The 19,181-nt window shown below is 41.9% G+C and overlaps 3 protein-coding genes across 12 annotated transcripts in view; 2 read left to right on the forward strand and 1 right to left on the reverse strand.

Annotated features, from left to right (window-relative positions):
• Positions 1-2,599, forward strand: part of ctnnd1 (catenin (cadherin-associated protein), delta 1) — a 35,420-nt gene extending 32,821 nt beyond the window's left edge. For 6 of the 7 annotated variants that reach the window (XM_085163395.1, XM_085163398.1, XM_085163401.1 and 3 more), the window contains 3 exons: positions 6-88; positions 820-874; positions 1,339-2,599. In XM_085163395.1, the coding sequence (XP_085019521.1) occupies positions 6-88; positions 820-874; positions 1,339-1,397 (197 nt within the window). In that variant the 3' untranslated portion in view covers positions 1,398-2,599. The remainder of the gene's footprint in view (positions 1-5; positions 89-819; positions 875-1,338) is intronic. The other variant, XM_085163399.1, reaches the window with a different exon arrangement.
• Positions 1-19,181, reverse strand: part of LOC146516248 (perforin-1-like) — a 579,062-nt gene that overhangs the window by 143,609 nt on the left and 416,272 nt on the right. The gene's annotated exons all lie outside the window — the stretch shown is intronic.
• On the forward strand, positions 2,749-19,065 carry LOC146516254 (uncharacterized). 4 transcript variants are annotated; one of them, XM_085163384.1, is made up of 8 exons: positions 2,749-4,779; positions 5,180-5,297; positions 8,276-8,394; positions 8,493-9,424; positions 9,607-9,699; positions 11,724-12,189; positions 14,059-15,825; positions 17,523-19,065. In XM_085163384.1, the coding sequence occupies exons 3-8, from the start codon at positions 8,292-8,294 to the stop codon at positions 17,831-17,833; spliced, it is 3,672 nt and encodes a 1,223-aa protein (XP_085019510.1). In that variant the 5' UTR covers positions 2,749-4,779; positions 5,180-5,297; positions 8,276-8,291; the 3' UTR covers positions 17,834-19,065. The 4 variants fall into 4 exon arrangements, with proteins under 4 accessions (XP_085019510.1, XP_085019512.1, XP_085019509.1 ...); XM_085163386.1 differs by lacking the exon at positions 5,180-5,297 and adding an exon at positions 17,362-17,439 and having other exon boundaries at positions 17,523-17,639; XM_085163383.1 differs by lacking the exon at positions 5,180-5,297.

Genomic DNA, 19,181 nt, shown 5'->3' on the forward strand with positions numbered 1-19,181 from the left:
TTCAGATGCCTACTCCACACTGGACCAGACGGGGAGAAGGAACACTCTGGATAACACACTCGGACCTACTGACAAAGATTTAGATCAGGTATCGGCCAACCTCATGACACTGACACTCCTCACACCTTTGCCTAGACACATAAGCCCGCATGTCTGCGCCTTTACTGAGAATTTACTGCCTCACTCCTAACATGCTCTTTGCTACATCTCTCTCCTGACCCCAATGTAACGTAACGCTCACTTAATTTTTAAAGTTATCTAGCCAGTCCACACCTTGTTGTTGTTTTGGATTATAAATGGAATATTTTGGGGTTGAGGATTGCTGATCCAAGAAGCCAAAATCACCGAGCTGTGCTATAGCTGCAGTGCTTCACCTGACTTTAGGCGCCATCTGACAAGCTGCTCAAGTTGTTGTTCAAAGAATGTAAAGGGCAAAAACTATTAATCGTGTTAATTTCACACACTGGTTTCCCAGAAAGTTACCGTGTGAATGGACATGTTCTCACACACACCCACAGGCAGCATGTTCATGCATGTCTCGGTACAGCACAGGAGTTGATCTTTATCTTGCGCGTTATTTCTCACCCTTGTCCCTTTTTTTCCAACCTTAAAACAGGATCTAACATTTCACTAACATGTCGCAACTCTTCTTTCTTTCGTCATCCTGAACTCCCTCCACTTTCCCCCCTTCTGTGTCTACTCACCTCCTCTTTGGATTTCCACACTAAACCCTCTTTATTAACCCACTCCTTTGGACTCTTCTCTCTCCTCATCTTTATCTGTCCTTCTCTCCTCTTTCTTTTTGTCTCTCTCTCCCAGGGAGGGATGTATGGGGAGAGGCAGGCCTCCTTGCCTCTAATGGATTCTTACGATGGTTAGGCTACACCCACTGTGTCACACTGCATGTCACCGCATGGTATGTGTGTCCCACTGGCTGCTCTCACAACTCACCGCATGGCCTAATATTAGTTTTGCAGTAAGATTTGTGAATATTTGTGTGTTTCTAATTGTGATTTGGATTTTTAATGAGCTTCCATTTGACTATTTTTAGACTGTTTTGCTCCCCCTGCTGGTGAAAAGTGTCAAATCTTTCTTTTTTGTGGTTCCTTGGATCTTATACACATATTTTTTGTTACCTCTGCTTTTGCACAGTTTGTAATTTTTCGTTTTGTCCAATGTTAAGTAACGTTTTTACTCGCACCCTTTATCATGTATTGTATTTTTTAAATAATTAATTTTTCTTTTAAAGTGTGATTCTTTCCACCCAGGCATGGCTGCCTCGCTCTTAGCCGCTCCATGTGATCCGTTCACACGCTTGTACCTCTTCTTCTCTTGCAGAAAAACTGATTGTGTGCATCACAAGACGACAGCCTCCTCCCACTTACTGCCCTTGCTGAACTGACAATGGGGGACTACCGCTACACTACCGACATGACTAAACTTCATCCCTCACTCTCTTGCAGCTTCTCTTCCTCCCTCTGTCTCTCTGTTACATTCCTCCATTGCAGTTCAAACCCTCGAATGAAACCATATGGAAAACTGATGCTCTGCATTCTCTGTGGACAGCCGGATGTGACACTACGACCACTTGACTCCAAAACCACTCCATCAGCACTGCAGCTTGCTTGGACAACACTAATGCTCTCTTTCTTTGAGACTGTGGCTTCTTTGGTATTTTCTCAGAGGTCAGAGCAAAGACTAATTAAACTAATTAAAAAGGAACTGTTGGAATCATATCAGGACACTTTATGGTGAGATTTTCCATAAATGGCTAACACACTCTGTTTTGACGAAATCAACGTTTTCTCTCTCTCTCTTTCCTTAATGGTCACACACTACAAAATATGAGTAATTTCCTACCGCTGGGATCTTGTATTTATCTGTCTAATTAGATATGTGTACAGCTTCTGCTTCTGTTTTGGTAGCGGTTGTTCCTCTACTCGCTTTGCTGTGTACTTTTAGTTACGTACGCGTGCCAAATGACACTGCTACCGCTGTGACTGCCACTGCTAATGCGCAACATGGCACGCTCAGACTTTTCTCCAGCAGCTACACTGAAAACTCGTCATCTGCTTTGTTCTGTTGGCATCTTGTGTTGGTGACAGCCCAAAGATGCACAGGCGTGCTGCTTTTTTCTGCATTTGATTGTGATGATCCACAACTGTACAAGGTTAGTTATACAGCCAGAAATAAAGCAGACGAATGATTTTTCTCCTCCTCCTCCTTGTTGGAACAGACGGCAGTCTATTTCTAAAGTGATCTTTCTGTTAAATGCACCCCCCTTTTTCTTGGTAGTTCTTAGTGGATATCTCAAGGATCTGGCGGGCGCATTTCCTTATCTGCAGGTCCATAATCTTATGAATGTGTACATATGCAAGATTGTCTTTAATCGTGGGCTAACAGGAGTGCCTCGCTTATTCAGGATGGGTCTCATGGGTGTGTCCAGCGTGACCTGGGTAACTGGTCAAGTTGTTTTTTGTTTTGTTTTGTTTTTTCACAGCAGCGTACAATTTGGGAGTGCTGTATATAGAACTCAGAAGTTTTTATTCTGCGAGAATATGCGATCTTGTATGTTATTGGATATTTCTTTTTTTTTTTTTTTTAAATTAAACTCTTGAGTTCTGTATAACTTACTGCTTCACAAATCCATAACCTGCCTGGCTTTAAGACTACAGATCGACACAGTGCTGTCTGTTTTGTTTGCCCACATTTCTTTAGTACGATGTTTGTTCTGAAGAGGAATGCTTATTCTTAGTGCCGAGTGAGATGTAGATACTTACTGCGTGGATGATTAAAAGAAGCACTACGGGGTTGTAAAGTGTGATTTTTCTTTTCTTTTTTTAACCTCCTTTTTTCATGCCAGTTGAAATATGACAGCCTCCTTTTCTCAAATTAACGAGCTGTCTTCAAGATTGGACTGACTGAAAGATGAAAATGATAGCGAGCGAGGGCTAGTGTTAGAAAGAGAGGCATAGACCAGAATCTATTAGATAAAATCAAGAAAAAAGTAAAAGCACATTTAAACTATATATACAAGAGAATATTTGTTAATTTTAATGGTTTTATGTATTATTATTTTTTATATATATATTGATTTGGGTTTAATTGTTTTGGGTGCTCTGGGTGAATGCATATGCAATCTTTTTTTTTTCTTTATTTTTGTTTGATTGAAAACAGTTTGTCTTAATTGAAAGCAAAACCAAGTTAGCTGAACAGAAATCCTCCGACACCATCATCAGATACACTAATGGGAAGGAAAAAACCAGATTGTTGACTAATGTAATCTCTTTGCCTTGGCTCTTAAAGTTGCACATTCTCATTTATGAATGAATTATGTAACTAGCAATAATGTTTTTAATAAAAAAGAAAATTATTTCTCAGTGCCCGTGTTTTCTTTTGTCAGATTCTATTTATTTATTTATTTTTAAATGGGAACAAGGAGATGTTTATGATTTTTGTTGTCCCTCAGTATCATTTACTTGTGGTTATTATAGTTGAAAATGGGGGTAAAAAAACTAGACTACAAAAAAAAGTATTTTATACTTTTAAAAACATATTGAGGAAATTAAGTAGCAGTAATTTAATCATGAGAAGGAACTGGTCCAGACTTTTAGTGACACTGTAGGATTTCCACATGGCTGCGAGTCAGGTGACCAAATTCCAGCCAATTAAAATTGGGACACTAATTCTAAGCCATTTATAATGTGAAGGATAAATTCCATTTGAAAGCAACATTCCTGACACCCTCACTGCGTAAACTTAAAGAGCATACATTACAGCCAGCATTATTCCTTATGTAGGTCTCCCTTTACTCATGTAGTCTCCTTTGTACATGTTTCTGCTGCTGTTTTATCTACAAAACCTTTGGGCGTCTGAGGGGAAACCTCCATTTTTTTTCTTTTATTTTTGTTTTTAATCCAAAATTGTTTTTGGTTTTTTTTGCTGCGTTTGCTTTTGTTGTGGTATTTGCCATATTCCACACAATTCTGCATATTTTGTGACTTGAAATGTTTTTTCACCTTCTGCTGTCAAGCATTGGCAGAATAACCACGACGACAACCTTTAACACCCATATCTGTTACACATCTATAGATGCACTGTAGATGGGATAGTGTACAAAAACATCAGTAGACTCAAAGTTCTCAAGTCCTGATGCAAGACCACCAAGGTGGTTGGGAACAACAGGAGTGGTCCTGTGAGACTTCAAGTTCCAGACAGAGAATCTGCTACTGGCCAACCAACCACACATAGTGGTGGCTGACAAGGAGAAGACTGTAGTTGTGATAGTTATGGTGATGACCAATGGATACCGACATCAGGAAGAAGGAACATGAACACAAGTAAAAGGGCTCTCCCTCACATATACACATTTTGGTTTCCGCTGATTCTGTTTAGTGCTGTTTTGTTATCAACAAACTATATATATGTCAGTATATGTCAGTAAAGATTTTCAGCTTGTATATTTAATTCATTAATTAATTTATTTTTTCACTATCACAAAAATAAATTGGAACTAAAATTTTTAAACCAATGAAACTAAAAGTGAATCCACTCTGAGCTGACACCACACTTACTAATAACTGAGCGCTCGGTGTCATTTCAGGGTGCGGTCAGTAGGTGTCGCTATCACGTTGCAACACCATCTCGGATGCAAAAACTCGTGATGGGCGGTGAAGTGTTGCATATGGTTGTGTGACTTTAATTTCTGGCTTTAACTCCAGTGGGTAAAATAAACATAATCCTCCATGAACCCTCTGCTCCTGCTACAGGAAGATTTTGGTAAGTGTAACTTTAAAGCTAACCTACATTAGCCACAGTGTCTGAAATCACTCCAGAGTTAGCCAGCTTAATAAAGTTAAGCCAATTAAACCTTCATTCTAAGGAATGGAAGGATTATTAAGTTGTAGTCTATGAATAAAGTGACAAAATTTTATGCGAAATGAAGGGCGTTTTGGTTTTTTTGCATTTTTGTGCTAACATGTAGCTACCTCTTAAGCTAGCTAAGATAAGTCTAGGCGATGATTAACCAACGCATTTTGTTTAAAAAAAAAAAAAAAGTCGGCTTAGGTGTATAGAAATTTGCGATTAATGGAATAAATGAAACAGACAAACAAATAAAAACGTTGTCTGATTGGTAACAAGCCGATAGTGAAGTTCACTAATGCTAATTAATTCGTAGGGCTCCTCCACGTGCTCCCAGAGTCGGTGTTAGCTGTGATCCTGGCAGAGAGACCACCTCTGTACACACCGCACACAGGAAACTAGCCGTGACTCGTTACACTGTGAGAAGAAAGCATGTATCTAGAGGTGTACGTAGTACTTAAATTAAGGATCTCAAGTTGTACCAAGAATTTAAACCTGCAGTAAATTATAAGAAGAGGTCAAAAGTGAGGCTTTCCCCCCAAACCATGAATGCAGCAGTTGAGCAATTTCCTCAGAAATGTTCATTTTATGAAAAAAAGATAAAAGGTATAAATAAACTGTATTATTCAGATTAATAGAAAATAAATGAAACCATTATCTAGCATCCATATATTCAGAAAAGCTCGAAATGGTATGTTAAATTACAATAAAAGCAATAATACAATAATAAAAGCAAAAAAATAGCAATTGGAATATTTTTGTACTTTCAAAGGAATACCCTACCATGAATCTGATTTGGTTTTTTTTTTTTTAAATCATCATCAAAAGATCTGTTTCCTGCCATTCTAAGCAAAGCTGGTCAAATAATTCATTTTTGTGCAAATCAGCCAAACTCTGAAAGCAATTTTTAATTTAATTTGACTGGTAATTTCTATACAACGTTTTCCATGTCTGCTAATACTGACTACCTTATGACTGTGCTCTTATTCAATAGGATAGTGAGTCCTCCCCAATGTTATTTAAGCTATTTAAATGTTTAACAGATTTGTTTGGAGGCAGATGATTTGTGGCGACCTCCTTAAAATTGTAGCCGAAAGAAGAACAAGGTTTCTATACAAGCAGTTTTTGTGTCCCAGTTTTTGCTGAAATTAAATTCACATGCCCTTTAATGAACCATATGGTATAGCCAAGCTGGAAAAAGCTCACCCAAAGAAATAGGTTGTGACTGTTGTCCATCCATTCCACTAAATAATTATCACAGTGATTTAACGTTTTAGCTGGCAGCAGGTTATTTAACCCTACCTAAGGCAGTGAGTAGGTTCTCTTCTATTAAACAACCATGTCTGGAGACGTATCCTGGGGTTGTGGAAAAGATCTTACTCTATTTTAGAGTTGTGGTGAACCATCATCTTTGATGGAGAATTGGACAAAATCTTGAATGATCCTGATCTGAGATTACTGAAATATTTAGTTTGTAAAAACTTCAATTTAATTTATATAACACCAAATCACAGCAACAGTCTTGTCGAAGTGGTTTATATTGTAACAGAACAACCCTACAATAATACAGAGAAAACAACAATCAGAAAACCATCTATGAGCAAGCACTTGGCAATAGTGGAAAGGAAAAACTCCCTTTTAACAGGAAGAAACCTCCAAAAAAACAGAGTCACGGCATTTCCTTATCTTACGTTGTGGCAAACTCAAGACACTGGGACTAAATGCTATCATAGCCCTAAGAAAACCACTTCTCAATGAGGCTGTAAGGGTGGAAAGAAGACTTCAGTTTGCTTAGGCGCTTAAAGATGGTCTGAGCCCAGATTTATCCTGCTTAAGAGTGATTAGCACGTCATACTGAGGGATACAGATAAATTGATGCACCAACACGAGCCCGTGGGGGCAGTCTTGTGGTTGGTTTAGTTGCTCATATCTAGGTTCAGCATTGTTGAATGAGGTCAGCTACCTGAATTTACTGAATGAGCAGCTTTTTCCAGCCATGATTTTTTTCTTCCCTGATGGCATGGACATATTCCAAGATGGCCGCATTCATTCGGATCAAATTATGGCAAAGTGGTTTGGGTGTCACTGAGAATCTTTGGAATGTGCGTGTCTGCATATAAATAAATGTTGTGACATTTCGTAAGCTTAATGAAATGAGTCATAAAGGTCTGAGACAAATTTCAAATGGCAGCTGGTTTATGAGCTTCCAGATGAGAAGATGAAGACGAGCACACGCACAGTCAGATAAGTCAGGAAGTCATGCAGGCACATGTTCATTTGACAGAGAAAAGTCTTTGTAGTCCCTTATTTGGGCAGTTACTTTGGCTACGTTCACACTGCAGGCAAAAGCGCATCAAATCCGATTTTTTTGACCCTATGCGACCCATATCCGATCATGGTGTGACAGTGTGAACGGCACAAATCCGATCTGGGTCACTTTTGTATGTGGCACTGAATCCGATACATATCTGATGTTTTAGAAAGCGACTGCTGTGTGAACGGTCAAGTCGCATTAAATCCGTCTTTTACGTCACCGACACAAGACAGACGCCAATTATCAGCGCCGGAGAAGACATCGCGAACGCTTCCTGGCCATCCGGTGAAACTGTTGGGAAGACAACGTTGGAGAAACGTGAACATTTTATTTGTACTGTATAATCTGCAGATTCTGACAGAAATCTGCAACTATCCTTTGAAGCAGCGCTCCTCTAAAACAGCAATAAGGATCATTATTAGGTTATTTACATTATTAAATAACAAAATAACTTAAAGCAAAAATTGGGAAACGTGAAGTCCGAAGTCTTTATATTAAGGGCCATCAGTCAAACAATACTGTTTGCTCTGGGTCTAAACAGAGCGCGTTGTGTGTGACATCTTCTTTTGTGCATGCGGGCTGCTTTGAGCGTTCACACTAGAGCGCGTTTGCTGTCGCATTTTATCTGTAGTGTGAACGGGCAGACAAAAAAATTGGATTTGATCAAAAAATCGGAATTGAGCATTAAGACCTGCAGTGTGAACGTAGCCTTAGAAGGACTATTTAATCGTTATCATTATCTGAGTGGTAACCAAGGAATAAAAACTGCACATTTACAATCACCTGTTAAATCTGATTTAAAACGCTTAAAAACAAGACTTTGAAATGCTTTTTTCCATCTGAAAGTTGGGCTTCAGCCACCGTGTTTGCTGTTACAGAATTCTCACATAAGGATTCTTCTCCATGTCTTTCTTATGCCTCTGATGTTGTGTAGGGAAACATAAATTTTGCACACACATGCCCTGGAATGTTAACCATAGTACTTTGTTTAAATAAAAACGTATCTTTGGATGTGAATTGCAAACTCCCTCTGCCTGCGAATGCTCTTGTGCGTGTTTGATTTTGCTTCAAGACGGCTTCTGTTTGTACTTCAAACAGAAGTGCTCATGTGGACATGCAGAGGTACCTGTGGCCTGGTTATGAGGTGCAGCTTCTCGGGGGGCTGCAGAGACAACAGAACAGTGCCCAGTTCTGTGACACGCTGCTCCAAACTGAGGGTGAGAAAGAAGGAAAATTACAAAGTTCTTTGTGATGTAAGACAATGTACAAAATGCACAATTGAGTCATTCTTTCCTGACTTATTCTTTATGTAAAGGTATCTCGATCCCAACCCACAGCTGCGTCCTTGCAGCTCTCAGCCCGTACTTGTCTCAGAAGCTTTCAGCCTCCCCCTCACCTCCATCTGGACAGAGGCGTCAGCTCCAGCTCCAGACCGTGAAGGCCCAGACTCTGCTCAAGCTGGTTGGTCTGCTTTACTCTGGTGTGCTGGAGGTAAAAGGAAACAGTGAGAAGAGTGATGTGCTGGCTGCAGCCCACCAGTTTGGAATCACAGACCTTGTACGAGGACAGAAGGGTGGAGGGCCGAAAGAAGTCCAGGAAAGGAGGCAGAGTCTTGGGAATTGCAGAGAGAGACGGGGAAGCCTAAAAATACAGGAGACACGTGTTGAGGCTGAGGTGGCGGGAACGGGAGAGGAAACTTCACCAGTCAGAAAGAAAATCAGTGTGTCTGTTGGCACACAGACGGCAACCATTGCTGAAAATTCAGTGGATTTTGGAAATCCGGAGCCTGCCTCCTCTGTAGCTCAAAGCCTGGATGTTTGTGTCACTGTTCCACATCTCACCCCTCGCCCCGCCGTCGCCAGTGATGCAGAGTCTACATTTGGCCAAACTTGTGACAGTGTAACGAATCCCACATCCACTTCATCTTTTTCCGTTGACACGGTGCCTTTTCCTACCATCCGTAATGATTCCAGCTCCTCGGAAGCTCAGGGCGACTGTTACCAAGAGTCATCCGAGTCTGGGGACAGCGTCCGCTGGTTGGCCAGAGAAAGGGCAGGATTGGAGGATGGAAAATCAAACGGCACGGCAGCCGAGAGCGTAAATGCAGAGCAGCCACGACGGGTCTGCAGAGATGAGATGAACGAAAAAGAAAACTCGAGTGAGAAGAGTCCTTCACAATGCAGCGCGGCGGTGAAAGATCTTACCAAGATGAAGGAGATGATGGAAGACGCACAGATATCCATCAAGGTGAGAAGAAATTGTATTCTTTTCGTATTGTGAGCAGGAGTTCTGTTTCATGGATTGAGTGTAGGCGTCATGTACGTTCGTTGTCTCTGGATTAGTTTGTTATATGTCACACCACATGTGTTGGACACCTTCCTCACTTTGTGTGTTTTTGTCAGAACTGTATTTGTCTTATGTGTGTGCAGGTGAAGCTGAGGAGAAGAACGACAGGAGAGATGTGGGAGGTGGTGACGGTACAAAGCCCAAATGAGACGTCCGTTCTGACATCACCGACTCAGGTATTTAAGGAATAAATTGCAAAATAAATTAATATTTAATTACATTTTTTGAAGCTACACTAAACGCTTAAAATGTTTTTTTAATTTTTAATTTATTTTATGGCTTGTGAGGATAGGTTAAATGGTTAAATGGTAAATGGCCTGTATTTATATAGCGCTTTGCTAGTCCCTAAGGACCCCAAAGCGCTTTACACATCCAGTCATCCACCCATTCACACACTGGTGATGGCAGCTACATTGTAGCCACAGCCACCCTGGGGCGCACTGACAGAGGCGAGGCTGCCGGACACTGGCGCCACCGGGCCCTCTGACCAACACCAGTAGGCAACGGGTGAAGTGTCTTGCCCAAGGACACAACGACCGAGACTGTCCAAGCCGGGGCTCGAACCGGCAACCTTCCGATTACAAGACGAACTCCCAACTCTTGAGCCACGATCGCCCGTTAATCCAAATTGCCCATAGGTGTGAATGTGCAAGTGAATGTGAGCGCGAATGGTTGTCTGTCCTTGTGTGTTGGCCCTGCGACAGACTGGCAACCTGCCCAGGGTGTACCCCGCCTCTCGCCCTATGACAGCTGGGATAGGCTCCAGCGCCCCTGACAAGGATAAGCAGAAGCGGATGGATGGATTTTTTTTATGGTTTCAGGCTTTACACGTGACAGTGTCATGAGGTTTGTCATGAGCTAGTGGGAGATTTGATGTATTTAGAAAAGTACATTTCAGTATCACTTAAATTCCCAGTTCTGAGTCTGACAGACGGCATAATCGAGTGAACATCAAGAAACATAAAGTGGAAGAATTCCCTGTGATAAAAACTTTTATTTTGATAAAAAATAGGATGCCCTTTCAAAACCTTATAATAACCAGCTTCTTCTTCTTCTTCTTAATCTTTGTTTATACTGTGTTATAGACCCAGGCAGCTGGAGACCTGAGAAACGAGTAATCACACCTGTTAGACTTTGAAATGTGCTTGAAGACTGCTGCTTGGCATTGGAGCTTATTTTAGATGCCAGATGTTTTGCAATATTACCTATGAAAGCATGACAACTAAACATTTGATATAACTTAAGCTCACGCTGGTAAGCAAGAAACAAGAAATATCCATTCGTCAACAAGAATAGAGACCGCAGGAGGGAAGGTGCATTTCTGCAGAATAGAGTAGGCAGAAGAAGAGGAGGAGGAGGAGGAGGAGGAGGTGCACATGGCCCGGCCGATGGTTTGGTGAGACGTTAAAGTCTCACTCGGTGCTCTGTGAGAAGTAAGCAGCAGCTGTATGATGTAAATGTGGTGTAAAACCTTAGCTGGGCAGGTTTAGCACAGCTGTTGCCTCAGACTCGACCAGGAAGAAGGTGCGTTTCATCGTGTTCTCCCCCTGAGATCAGCAGCACAGCAGACATATGTGCTCTGTGGAAACTTTTACCTGGTAAAGGGTAAAAGATTACCACGAGAATCTCTGATGTTTTGATGGTGAAGCAGTATCTGTTTTATACGTGTCGAGAAATTTGTCAGTTGTTTAATGTGAATATGAAAAACAGGAATTGGAAAAAAGTGTTTATAAAATGACATGATCATCAGTTAATTTCTTTTTCTTCACTTTGTTTCCTGTGAGTTCTGCAAACAGTGAAGTCGTTTTGTATTCAAACTGTGATGATCAGAGACGTGAGTGTTAAATATTTTAACTGGTTTCTGCTGAGAGAGATTTCAGTCTTCCTTTGCAGCTCTCATCAAATAACGTCAACTGGAGGAATGAAAATCCAAACTAAAATAAAGTCTTTGTCCCGTCGCCCCTAATCCGACAATCACGTTTCAACCGTCGTTGTTTTCTCTGTATTATTATGACCTGGCCTACCTTATAAAGCACTTAAAGGCAACTGTTGGGGACTCATTTTCAGAGAAGCACCTAAATAAAATAGTTTCTTAGTCCGGTTTATCTGCAGACAGATGAATTCACCTTTGTTTTAAAGTTTGAGTGAAAGGTGATATTTTGTAATGGTTTTAATGGTTTCCTGTTCATCTTTCAAAAAGCCACAGACAGATGCTGAGGAACTCGAGCCTCCTCCCTCCCCTGTCCTCCCATGCCCTGTTCAGAAACCAGAGATCCAGAACCTTCCACCTCCTGTAACCAGCTCTCCCACACAACCAGAGCAACACCACAACTCCACCTCTGAATCCCAGTCTTTCTCCAGCAGCAGCTTCACCTCAAACCCCGACACTGAGCTCGAATCAGCGCCGGCGCCTCAGCCGCAGGGCTCTGTGGACGAGTGTGACGAGCAGATAGAGAAGCTGTTAGAGGACGTCATGATGAGCCTGAACATCCTGCCCAACTTGGAGAGTAACTGTAAGAAGTTGGAGTCGAGCCACAACGTTTGCCGAGTCCCAGTTTCACAGGGTGACGCAGCCCAGGGTCGGATGGATCCTGTCGCCAGCGCAGCAGACGTTGCTTTCTTTCAGGATTTGGAGTCGCAAAGCAACCAGACGTCAGTGGATACAGGTAGAAGCTTTCTTTGTAAATACAGATATATTTTTAATATCACATTATGAAATAGTTGTACAGACCTGTGGTAAGTTTTTTTTGTTTTCTGTATTTTTATTCTTTTGATGAAGACTCCTTAGCATCTCTCCTCACTGCTCCACAGGCTCCAGGCTCTCATTTCTGGCCTGTTATTGTTTAATTGTGGCTAGCAAACAGTTTTTAGGTCCATTACTGCCACCTTCTGAGTGCAGTAGTGTATTACATCTTAACAGTATTGGGGTTGATTGTTTGTTTGTTTTTAAGTATTTTGAGACAAGACATTGATCAATTTTAGAATAAGGACTCAAAAATCCTGACCACCCCTCACTGCGAACGTACTGAAGTTTACTGTTCAGCATTTAACATTTATTGGTGATTTGTGTGTTTGTTTAGTTACATTTTAACAACATGTAAAGCCTTACAGTTTGTCTTTATTATTTTTTATACCTTGTTTTGTCTGAAACCTCAAACATTTCTTCGTTCCTTGGATTAAACTTTTTAGTGTTTCTGCAAAGAAAATGAATTTGAAGAATTAACTGAGAGCAGGGAGCAGGTGGAGGAGAGCCTGGACAGAAGAGAAATTTAAAAAAAAAAGTCAGTAGAAGCAAAAAATAAATACATGTGTATGAAGGAGAGGGAGACGGGTGCAACAGTGAATCTGCAAATAATAGAGGTTGTAACGGTCTTTTGCATTTGATGTTTGTTGCATTTGATATTTGTTAAGCTGTATGTCTGGATTTTATTCCTTTGCGCCCTCTGGTGGTGAACTATGTAGGGTACAGCTTTGCTGTTTGGGTCTCCACCCAGCCACTTGTCTTTTGCTAGCGCACACGGTGTCTGCATGCGGCAGCTCACAGTTAGCTCCACACATGGAGAAAATGTTGTTTAAAGAGTGGAAATAATTGACAAAGAAGATGGAAGATAAGGCAATAAGGCCATAAAGGACTATTTAGCACCTCCTGGATGTCAGCTCACGAGTTCTCACTGTAGCACCCTCAAGGGTTGCCAAGACCAGAATAAACCCTGTTCTATACTACATCGTGCGTATGTCAATCCTTGAGGGTGCTACAGAGGTACTGGGAGTAAAGCTGGTTTGGAGATGGGGGGCTCTGACAAAAAAAGTGCAGGAGCTGGATGTTGCACAGATGTTGTAGACGACTGTTTTATCCTTCTGTCCTTTTATACTGATTTTAAAAAGGCAGACGTGTATTTTCAGAGAGTAACACAGGAGGATGACCTGATATCGTCGTGTTGGTGTTGTTCCCAGATCATCATGAAAATGTTGTTCCAGGTTCAACATTGCAAGTGACCAATCACATTATTGTGACGTTATTCTTTTGCGCACCAACCCATTTGTGCATTTATGAAATTCCAGTGTTGCAAGGACAATATCAATTCTGCTTAGCGTTTATTAAAGGGTTAGGGTCCGTTGATCGGCGGTTTCTCGCAGCTTAAGTACAGTTTTTTGTTTTACGCCGGTTTTTCCCGAAGTCGCAAAAGTATGACATCACAACATTCTGATTGGTCACTTGCAATGTTGATCTGGGAACAACACCAACACGAGGATATCAGATCGTGCAACACAGGAGGACCTTTTTCTTTCTTTTTTTTTTTTTTAAAGCACATTACATGTTATTACAGAAGCAGACTGAGTTGAACCTGACTTAAGTCTCAGTTCAAGCTCTCTCACTGCTACCCGTCCTGCTGCCCTTCCTCCTCAGTTTTCAGGAGCTTATTAATTGGTACTTTAGATTTTTTGATTGTCACAGAAAATGTCTATAAAAATACAGGACTTACAATTCACGTTTTTAAGATGAATTGATAGTCATCCTTCCACTTGCTCGTTAGGTATCCATTGTTGCTTTGCAGCTCCAAACCAGCCCAAGTTGATCCAGCAGCAGCAGCCGACTCTCCAGTGCAACTCAGCTGTCAGATCTTTATGGCAAATCGATGGATTGAGCTGCCAGAGTTTGCCCCCATTCAAAAGTCAAAATTCTCTGTATCCGGAAACACCCACAGGCTCACAGTCTTCAGCTTTCTTCACCAGAGGCCAGAAACTCCATTACCCAGCATTTCAGCCACCGTCCTCACAAGATGATCAACAGAGTCTCGAGTTTTTGCCTCTGCCAAATGGAAATGGGACACAGTCTGAACCCACTTTTTCCTCACCTTGCATGGATGACTTGCGGCTTCCTCAGCGTCTCTCCCCATTAGAGCCAAGTTCATCTGCAGCTAAAGGTCAGCCTCTTCTCAACAACTCAGCAAACCCTGAGCACGGTGTCCAGCAGCAGCCATCCTTACGCAGGAGACCCTGGCTCTCGGACAACGCTGGTTCACTGCAGTTTCCCTTTAGCAGCATCATTTGCACAGGTCGTAAAAGTACATCTCCATCACCAGATCCAGATCACAGCTGCCAGTCAAAGCAAGAGCAGCAGGAGAAGGATTTGCATTTAAAAAATAGAGGAGCCAGCGCAGAAGGTTGCAAAGGGAATAGCTTGAAAAAGAGAGGTAAAAAATCAGCAGCAGAAGTAAAATCGTACTCCAGGAGGCTGAAGGAGAGTTTCAAATATAGACATGATGACACTACAGGAGACGGGAGGAAGAGAAGGCGCACAAATTATCAACAAGACTCCACCGGTTCTTGTTCTGCGTACAAAGATTTAAAAGTCAGCGATGGAACAAAGAATTGTTCAGTGAGGCTGTCGAGTAACAATGTGCTATTGAAGGAAAGAGAAGTGGCTGTCAGGTCTTCAAACGCACCATCTGGACTTCCAGGGAAACCCAGCAAAATGTTGCCCGTCGTTGACATTGGGGAAGAAAAACCCTTTGGCACCAAGCCGCCTCGGATCAGGACCAGGGGCTTTATAAAAAAATCTCAAGAGGCAGCAAATAACACAACCCCACCTGAAACGCCTTGCATTTTCAAGCCTGTCGTCAGCAGAGCTCAGCTTGCGAATCAGGATGGCGTCTCGCTCGTGAAAAGGAAACGTGGTAGACCCCGAAAAATAAGACCTGTAGAGGACTCTACACAAAGTGTTCCTGCCGTTGTTGAAAACAATGAAAATGTCGACAATGCGCAGGTCGACGGGGACTTGCCAAAGGAGCAGGAGGAGAAAAAAATGGAGAAGTCGTGCAGAAAACGGAGGCATGAGAGCGAGGTGGAGGTCAGCCCAGTGAAGAAGACCGCGAGTGTCGAGCACACGGAAAAGGCTGAAGAAACCAATAACGACTGTAACGTAAAACCCGGGACAGCGAATCAGCGGCACACGGTCACTCTGAAGGACATTCAGAAGCTTATTAAATGGCAACAAGCACGAAGGATGAAGTCCAAACAGACCCAGGAAACACATGAACCTGCAGAAGGCACAGATGGCATATTGGAGAAAGGAGTGGACGTTAAAGACGGGACAAACTCTGAAGAACATCACAAAGGTTCAAACATCGCAGTTGATAAAAATCACAATCTTCTTCTGAGCCCGTCTGCAGAGACAAACAGTCGTATGAGCGAGAAGAGGAGTTTGGATGGTGATGAAGACCAGCCAGTGTCCTTAGACGTTGTGGAAGAAGATGAAGCCAAGGTGACGCGAGAGCGACCACTGGGAAGTCCTTATGAAGGTACTTTGAATTTTGCTGTTTCTGTTGCCATGGTAAATTAATTAGATTTTGTTTTGAAGGTTGTTATTCAGAATGAATGATTACATTGGTAGTATTGATTTTTCTGCTCTATGCCAATCGTACAGGCACCTCCGAGGATGGGTTGGCATAGTGTGCTGTGGCTTCAGGCCATTTGTCTCTTGCAGATGGGAGTAAACTGTAAAAACACAGACCATGAACTGTCACGTTGGAGCTAAGGCACGGTGTTTGTGTCGCCCCCATGTGACGCAAAGCTGCATAGTTTCACTTCAAGAGACCAAAAAACTTTTAAAGTAGATGCAGATTTAGACATAAAAAAGAGAAAAAACTAATAAAACAACTGAATATCATTTCAGTTTAAAACTTGCAATAGAGCAAATTTACGTTTTAATATTTTTTGTCTTTTTAAGTCTGCTCAGAATTTCAGTAGCTGTTCAGACATCAGCCTTAATGCGGCCATTTTTTTTTTAAAAACGTACTGTTGCACAATCCAGGGCATGAACAAAATGTACTTAAGTGCTGTTTGTCCTGCAGGCTGGTTGGACGGCACCTTCGTTTCTCAGTGGATCTACTACATTAAAATAAAAAATCTACCTTGGAATGAGAATTCAATTCAATTCAATTTTATTTATATAGCGCCAAATCACAACAAAAGTCGCCTCAAGGCGCTTCATAGATACAGAGAAAAACCCAACAATCATATGACCCCCTATGAGCAAGCACTTTGGCGACAGTGGGAAGGAAAAACTCCCTTTTAACAGGAAGAAACCTCCGGCAGAACCAGGCTCAGGGAGGGGCGGGGCCATCTGCTGCGACCGGAATGCAGTGAATGCAGTGTTTTGTGTAGGAAACACTGTAAAATTCTCTCTGTAGGCATGTGTCCACGTTTGCTTTTGCTATTTAGTTTCTTCCTTTTTTATGTCCTCAGTTATCGTCACAACAGTGAGATGGCACTCGAGCATTTAAAGCATGCCATAAAGCTTTCTTTCCATTTGGCTGTGCAGCTTCCTGTCATCTACTAACTGTTATTTTCAAACTAACCACCTAACCCTGGTCCTTCCTGTGGAGGACCAAGACTAGGTGGCAGCCTGACCAGGTTGCTCTTGTGGCGGTCAGCGTCCAACTCCAGGCCTCACGGGCCGGTGTCCTGCAGGTTTTAGATGTCACTCTGGGTCAACACACCTGAATAAAATGATTAGCTCATTTCCAGGCCTCTGCAGAATGTAAAGAGGCGATTTAGCCATTTAAATCAGCTGTTATGGATCAAGGACACATCTAAAACCTGAGGCCTGGAGTTCCACAGCCCTGGTCTAGGTGGATGGACTTCTGCTCCACTGTCTTTGACTTCAGCTGGTGATTAAAGTTCTTGTTTGGTCTGGAGATGCACTGTGAGCTCAGTGGCCACTCGACTGAGATGATGCTGGTGTGCTGAGCTCTCCAGGGCTGCAGAGCAGAACAAGAACAGAATCACTTGAAAGGCAGCTGATCACATGTTTTATTTGCTGACGGTGTTTGCAGATGAGACACTAACGTCAAAAGCTCACTGCTGGCTATAGAGGCAGCTGACTATTGATCAGTTATTTATCATCGGAAAGTGTGAGTATGCCTCTTTCTGCTTGCACACAAACATGCACGCACATGCTCCTGCTACCCTCACAGTCTCCTTCTGTGTGGCACAGGGAAATCCGATTCAACGGGGTCGCCATTCCTCAATGATGACTGCTCCTCTCACAGTGACGCCCTCCTGCCTGAAGAAAAAACAGCTTTGGACTTCATGTTGCAGCCCTTGACCGTGAAGATAACCAGTACAGACAAAAAGGGAAAAGAGGAGGAGGAAGAAGAAGAGGTGGATGTTCTGGTTTGCTCCCCAGAAAAAGCATCTCAGACCAGAGAGTGTGAGGGGTTCCTCAACAACATTGACATGACTCCGAATGAAGATGAGGAAGACGATGCGAATGAAATTGACGTGACTGGAGACGAGGCAGAGTAACGTCATGTACGTGTGTATTTTTACCCCGTCCAGTGGTCGGCTCTCACTCTAATGCTGTCTTTGTTCTGGTTATATTTATGTTCACATGTCACGTGAAGTTGCGTATAAAGATTCATTTTTACATTCTTCACTTCATGTTTTCACCGCTTTGGGCTTTCGCTTAGTTCCTTCTGTATACGGTTCAAAAAGATGTTTAATTTCCTTTAATAATATTCTAAAGAAAAAGTTTCTTTTGTCAATTTTATAAATTTTACATTTTCAGCGAAATTGTCCGATGAATAGAGGAAAAGGCACTTGAGTGGCCTTCAGTGGTGTCCCTCTGTATGTTTCCATTGTGGAAAAGATCTGTTGTTTTAAGTCTATATTTGTAAAACTGTTTTATGTACATCAGTACATAATATAATTATGGTTTATTAAACATTTTCGTGTGACAGCTTGCTTTCTTTAAAAAGCACCATAGCTGAACACAAGAGGGCACTTCAGAATATACACTCACTGGCCACATTATTAGTTACGTTTTGCTAGACTTCTAATTGGCGTAGATTTAACAAAGTGCTGGAAATCTTCCTTTTCCATTTTGGTCCATATTGATATGACAGCATCACATGTTACAGCTGGTTTGCTCCCCAGATTTATGAGCTACACATTTATAATGCAATACTTTGGATTGAGCTCTGGTATCTATGGAGGCCCTTTGAGTGTCTTGCTGGAAGCAGACATCAGATTTGTACACTGTGGTCATAAAGGGATGGACCTGACACACAAAGCAAGGTAAATCTATGCTTTTATGTTTACACCAAATTCTGCCAGAACCATCTGAATACTGCAGAAGAAACGGAGACGTCCAATTACGAAGCAGTTTTTTCCAACCCCAAAACCAAGCATCGGGTGGTTCGTTGAGTTACTGTTGCCTTCTCATCAGCTTGCAGTAGTTTGCCCGTTTTCCTTTGTCCTCTGCCATCTACAATTAATTTTTACCCAGAGAACTGGTGCTCACTGGATATTTGATCTTTTTCTGATCTCTCTGTATTGGAACATCTCAGAAGATTCAAAGTGTTTATTGTCATGTGTACAAAGAAAAGCATTTCTCTGTACAATTAAATTCTTTGGTGTCCACATAATATGTACTAATAGATAAAATACAAATAGCATGAATAAATAAATGGAGACAGAAGTTTCAGAAATACAGAACAAACCAACTTTCTTCCTCATTCTGATGTTCAGTTTGAACTTGAGCGCGTTTTTTGTCCTTCATTTCCCTGTGAGGCTCTTATCTTACTTTGGACAAATAGAAATACACACACACACCGATAGAGGGCGCGCCTCCTGCTCGCTCCGCTTTCTGCTT

This window comes from Neolamprologus multifasciatus, chromosome 6, assembly GCF_963576455.1.
Source record: "Neolamprologus multifasciatus chromosome 6, fNeoMul1.2, whole genome shotgun sequence".
NCBI lineage: Eukaryota > Metazoa > Chordata > Actinopteri > Cichliformes > Cichlidae > Neolamprologus > Neolamprologus multifasciatus.

Bases quoted from the DNA above. Each gene is read 5' to 3' on its own strand.
- LOC146516254 (XM_085163384.1), top strand. From the start codon at position 8,292: ATGCAGAGGTACCTGTGGCCTGGTTATGAGGTGCAGCTTCTCGGGGGG. The intron at 9,425-9,606 runs GTGAGAAGAAAT...ATGTGTGTGCAG, and splicing joins ACGCACAGATATCCATCAAG to GTGAAGCTGAGGAGAAGAAC. The intron at 9,700-11,723 runs GTATTTAAGGAA...TCTTTCAAAAAG, and splicing joins TTCTGACATCACCGACTCAG to CCACAGACAGATGCTGAGGA.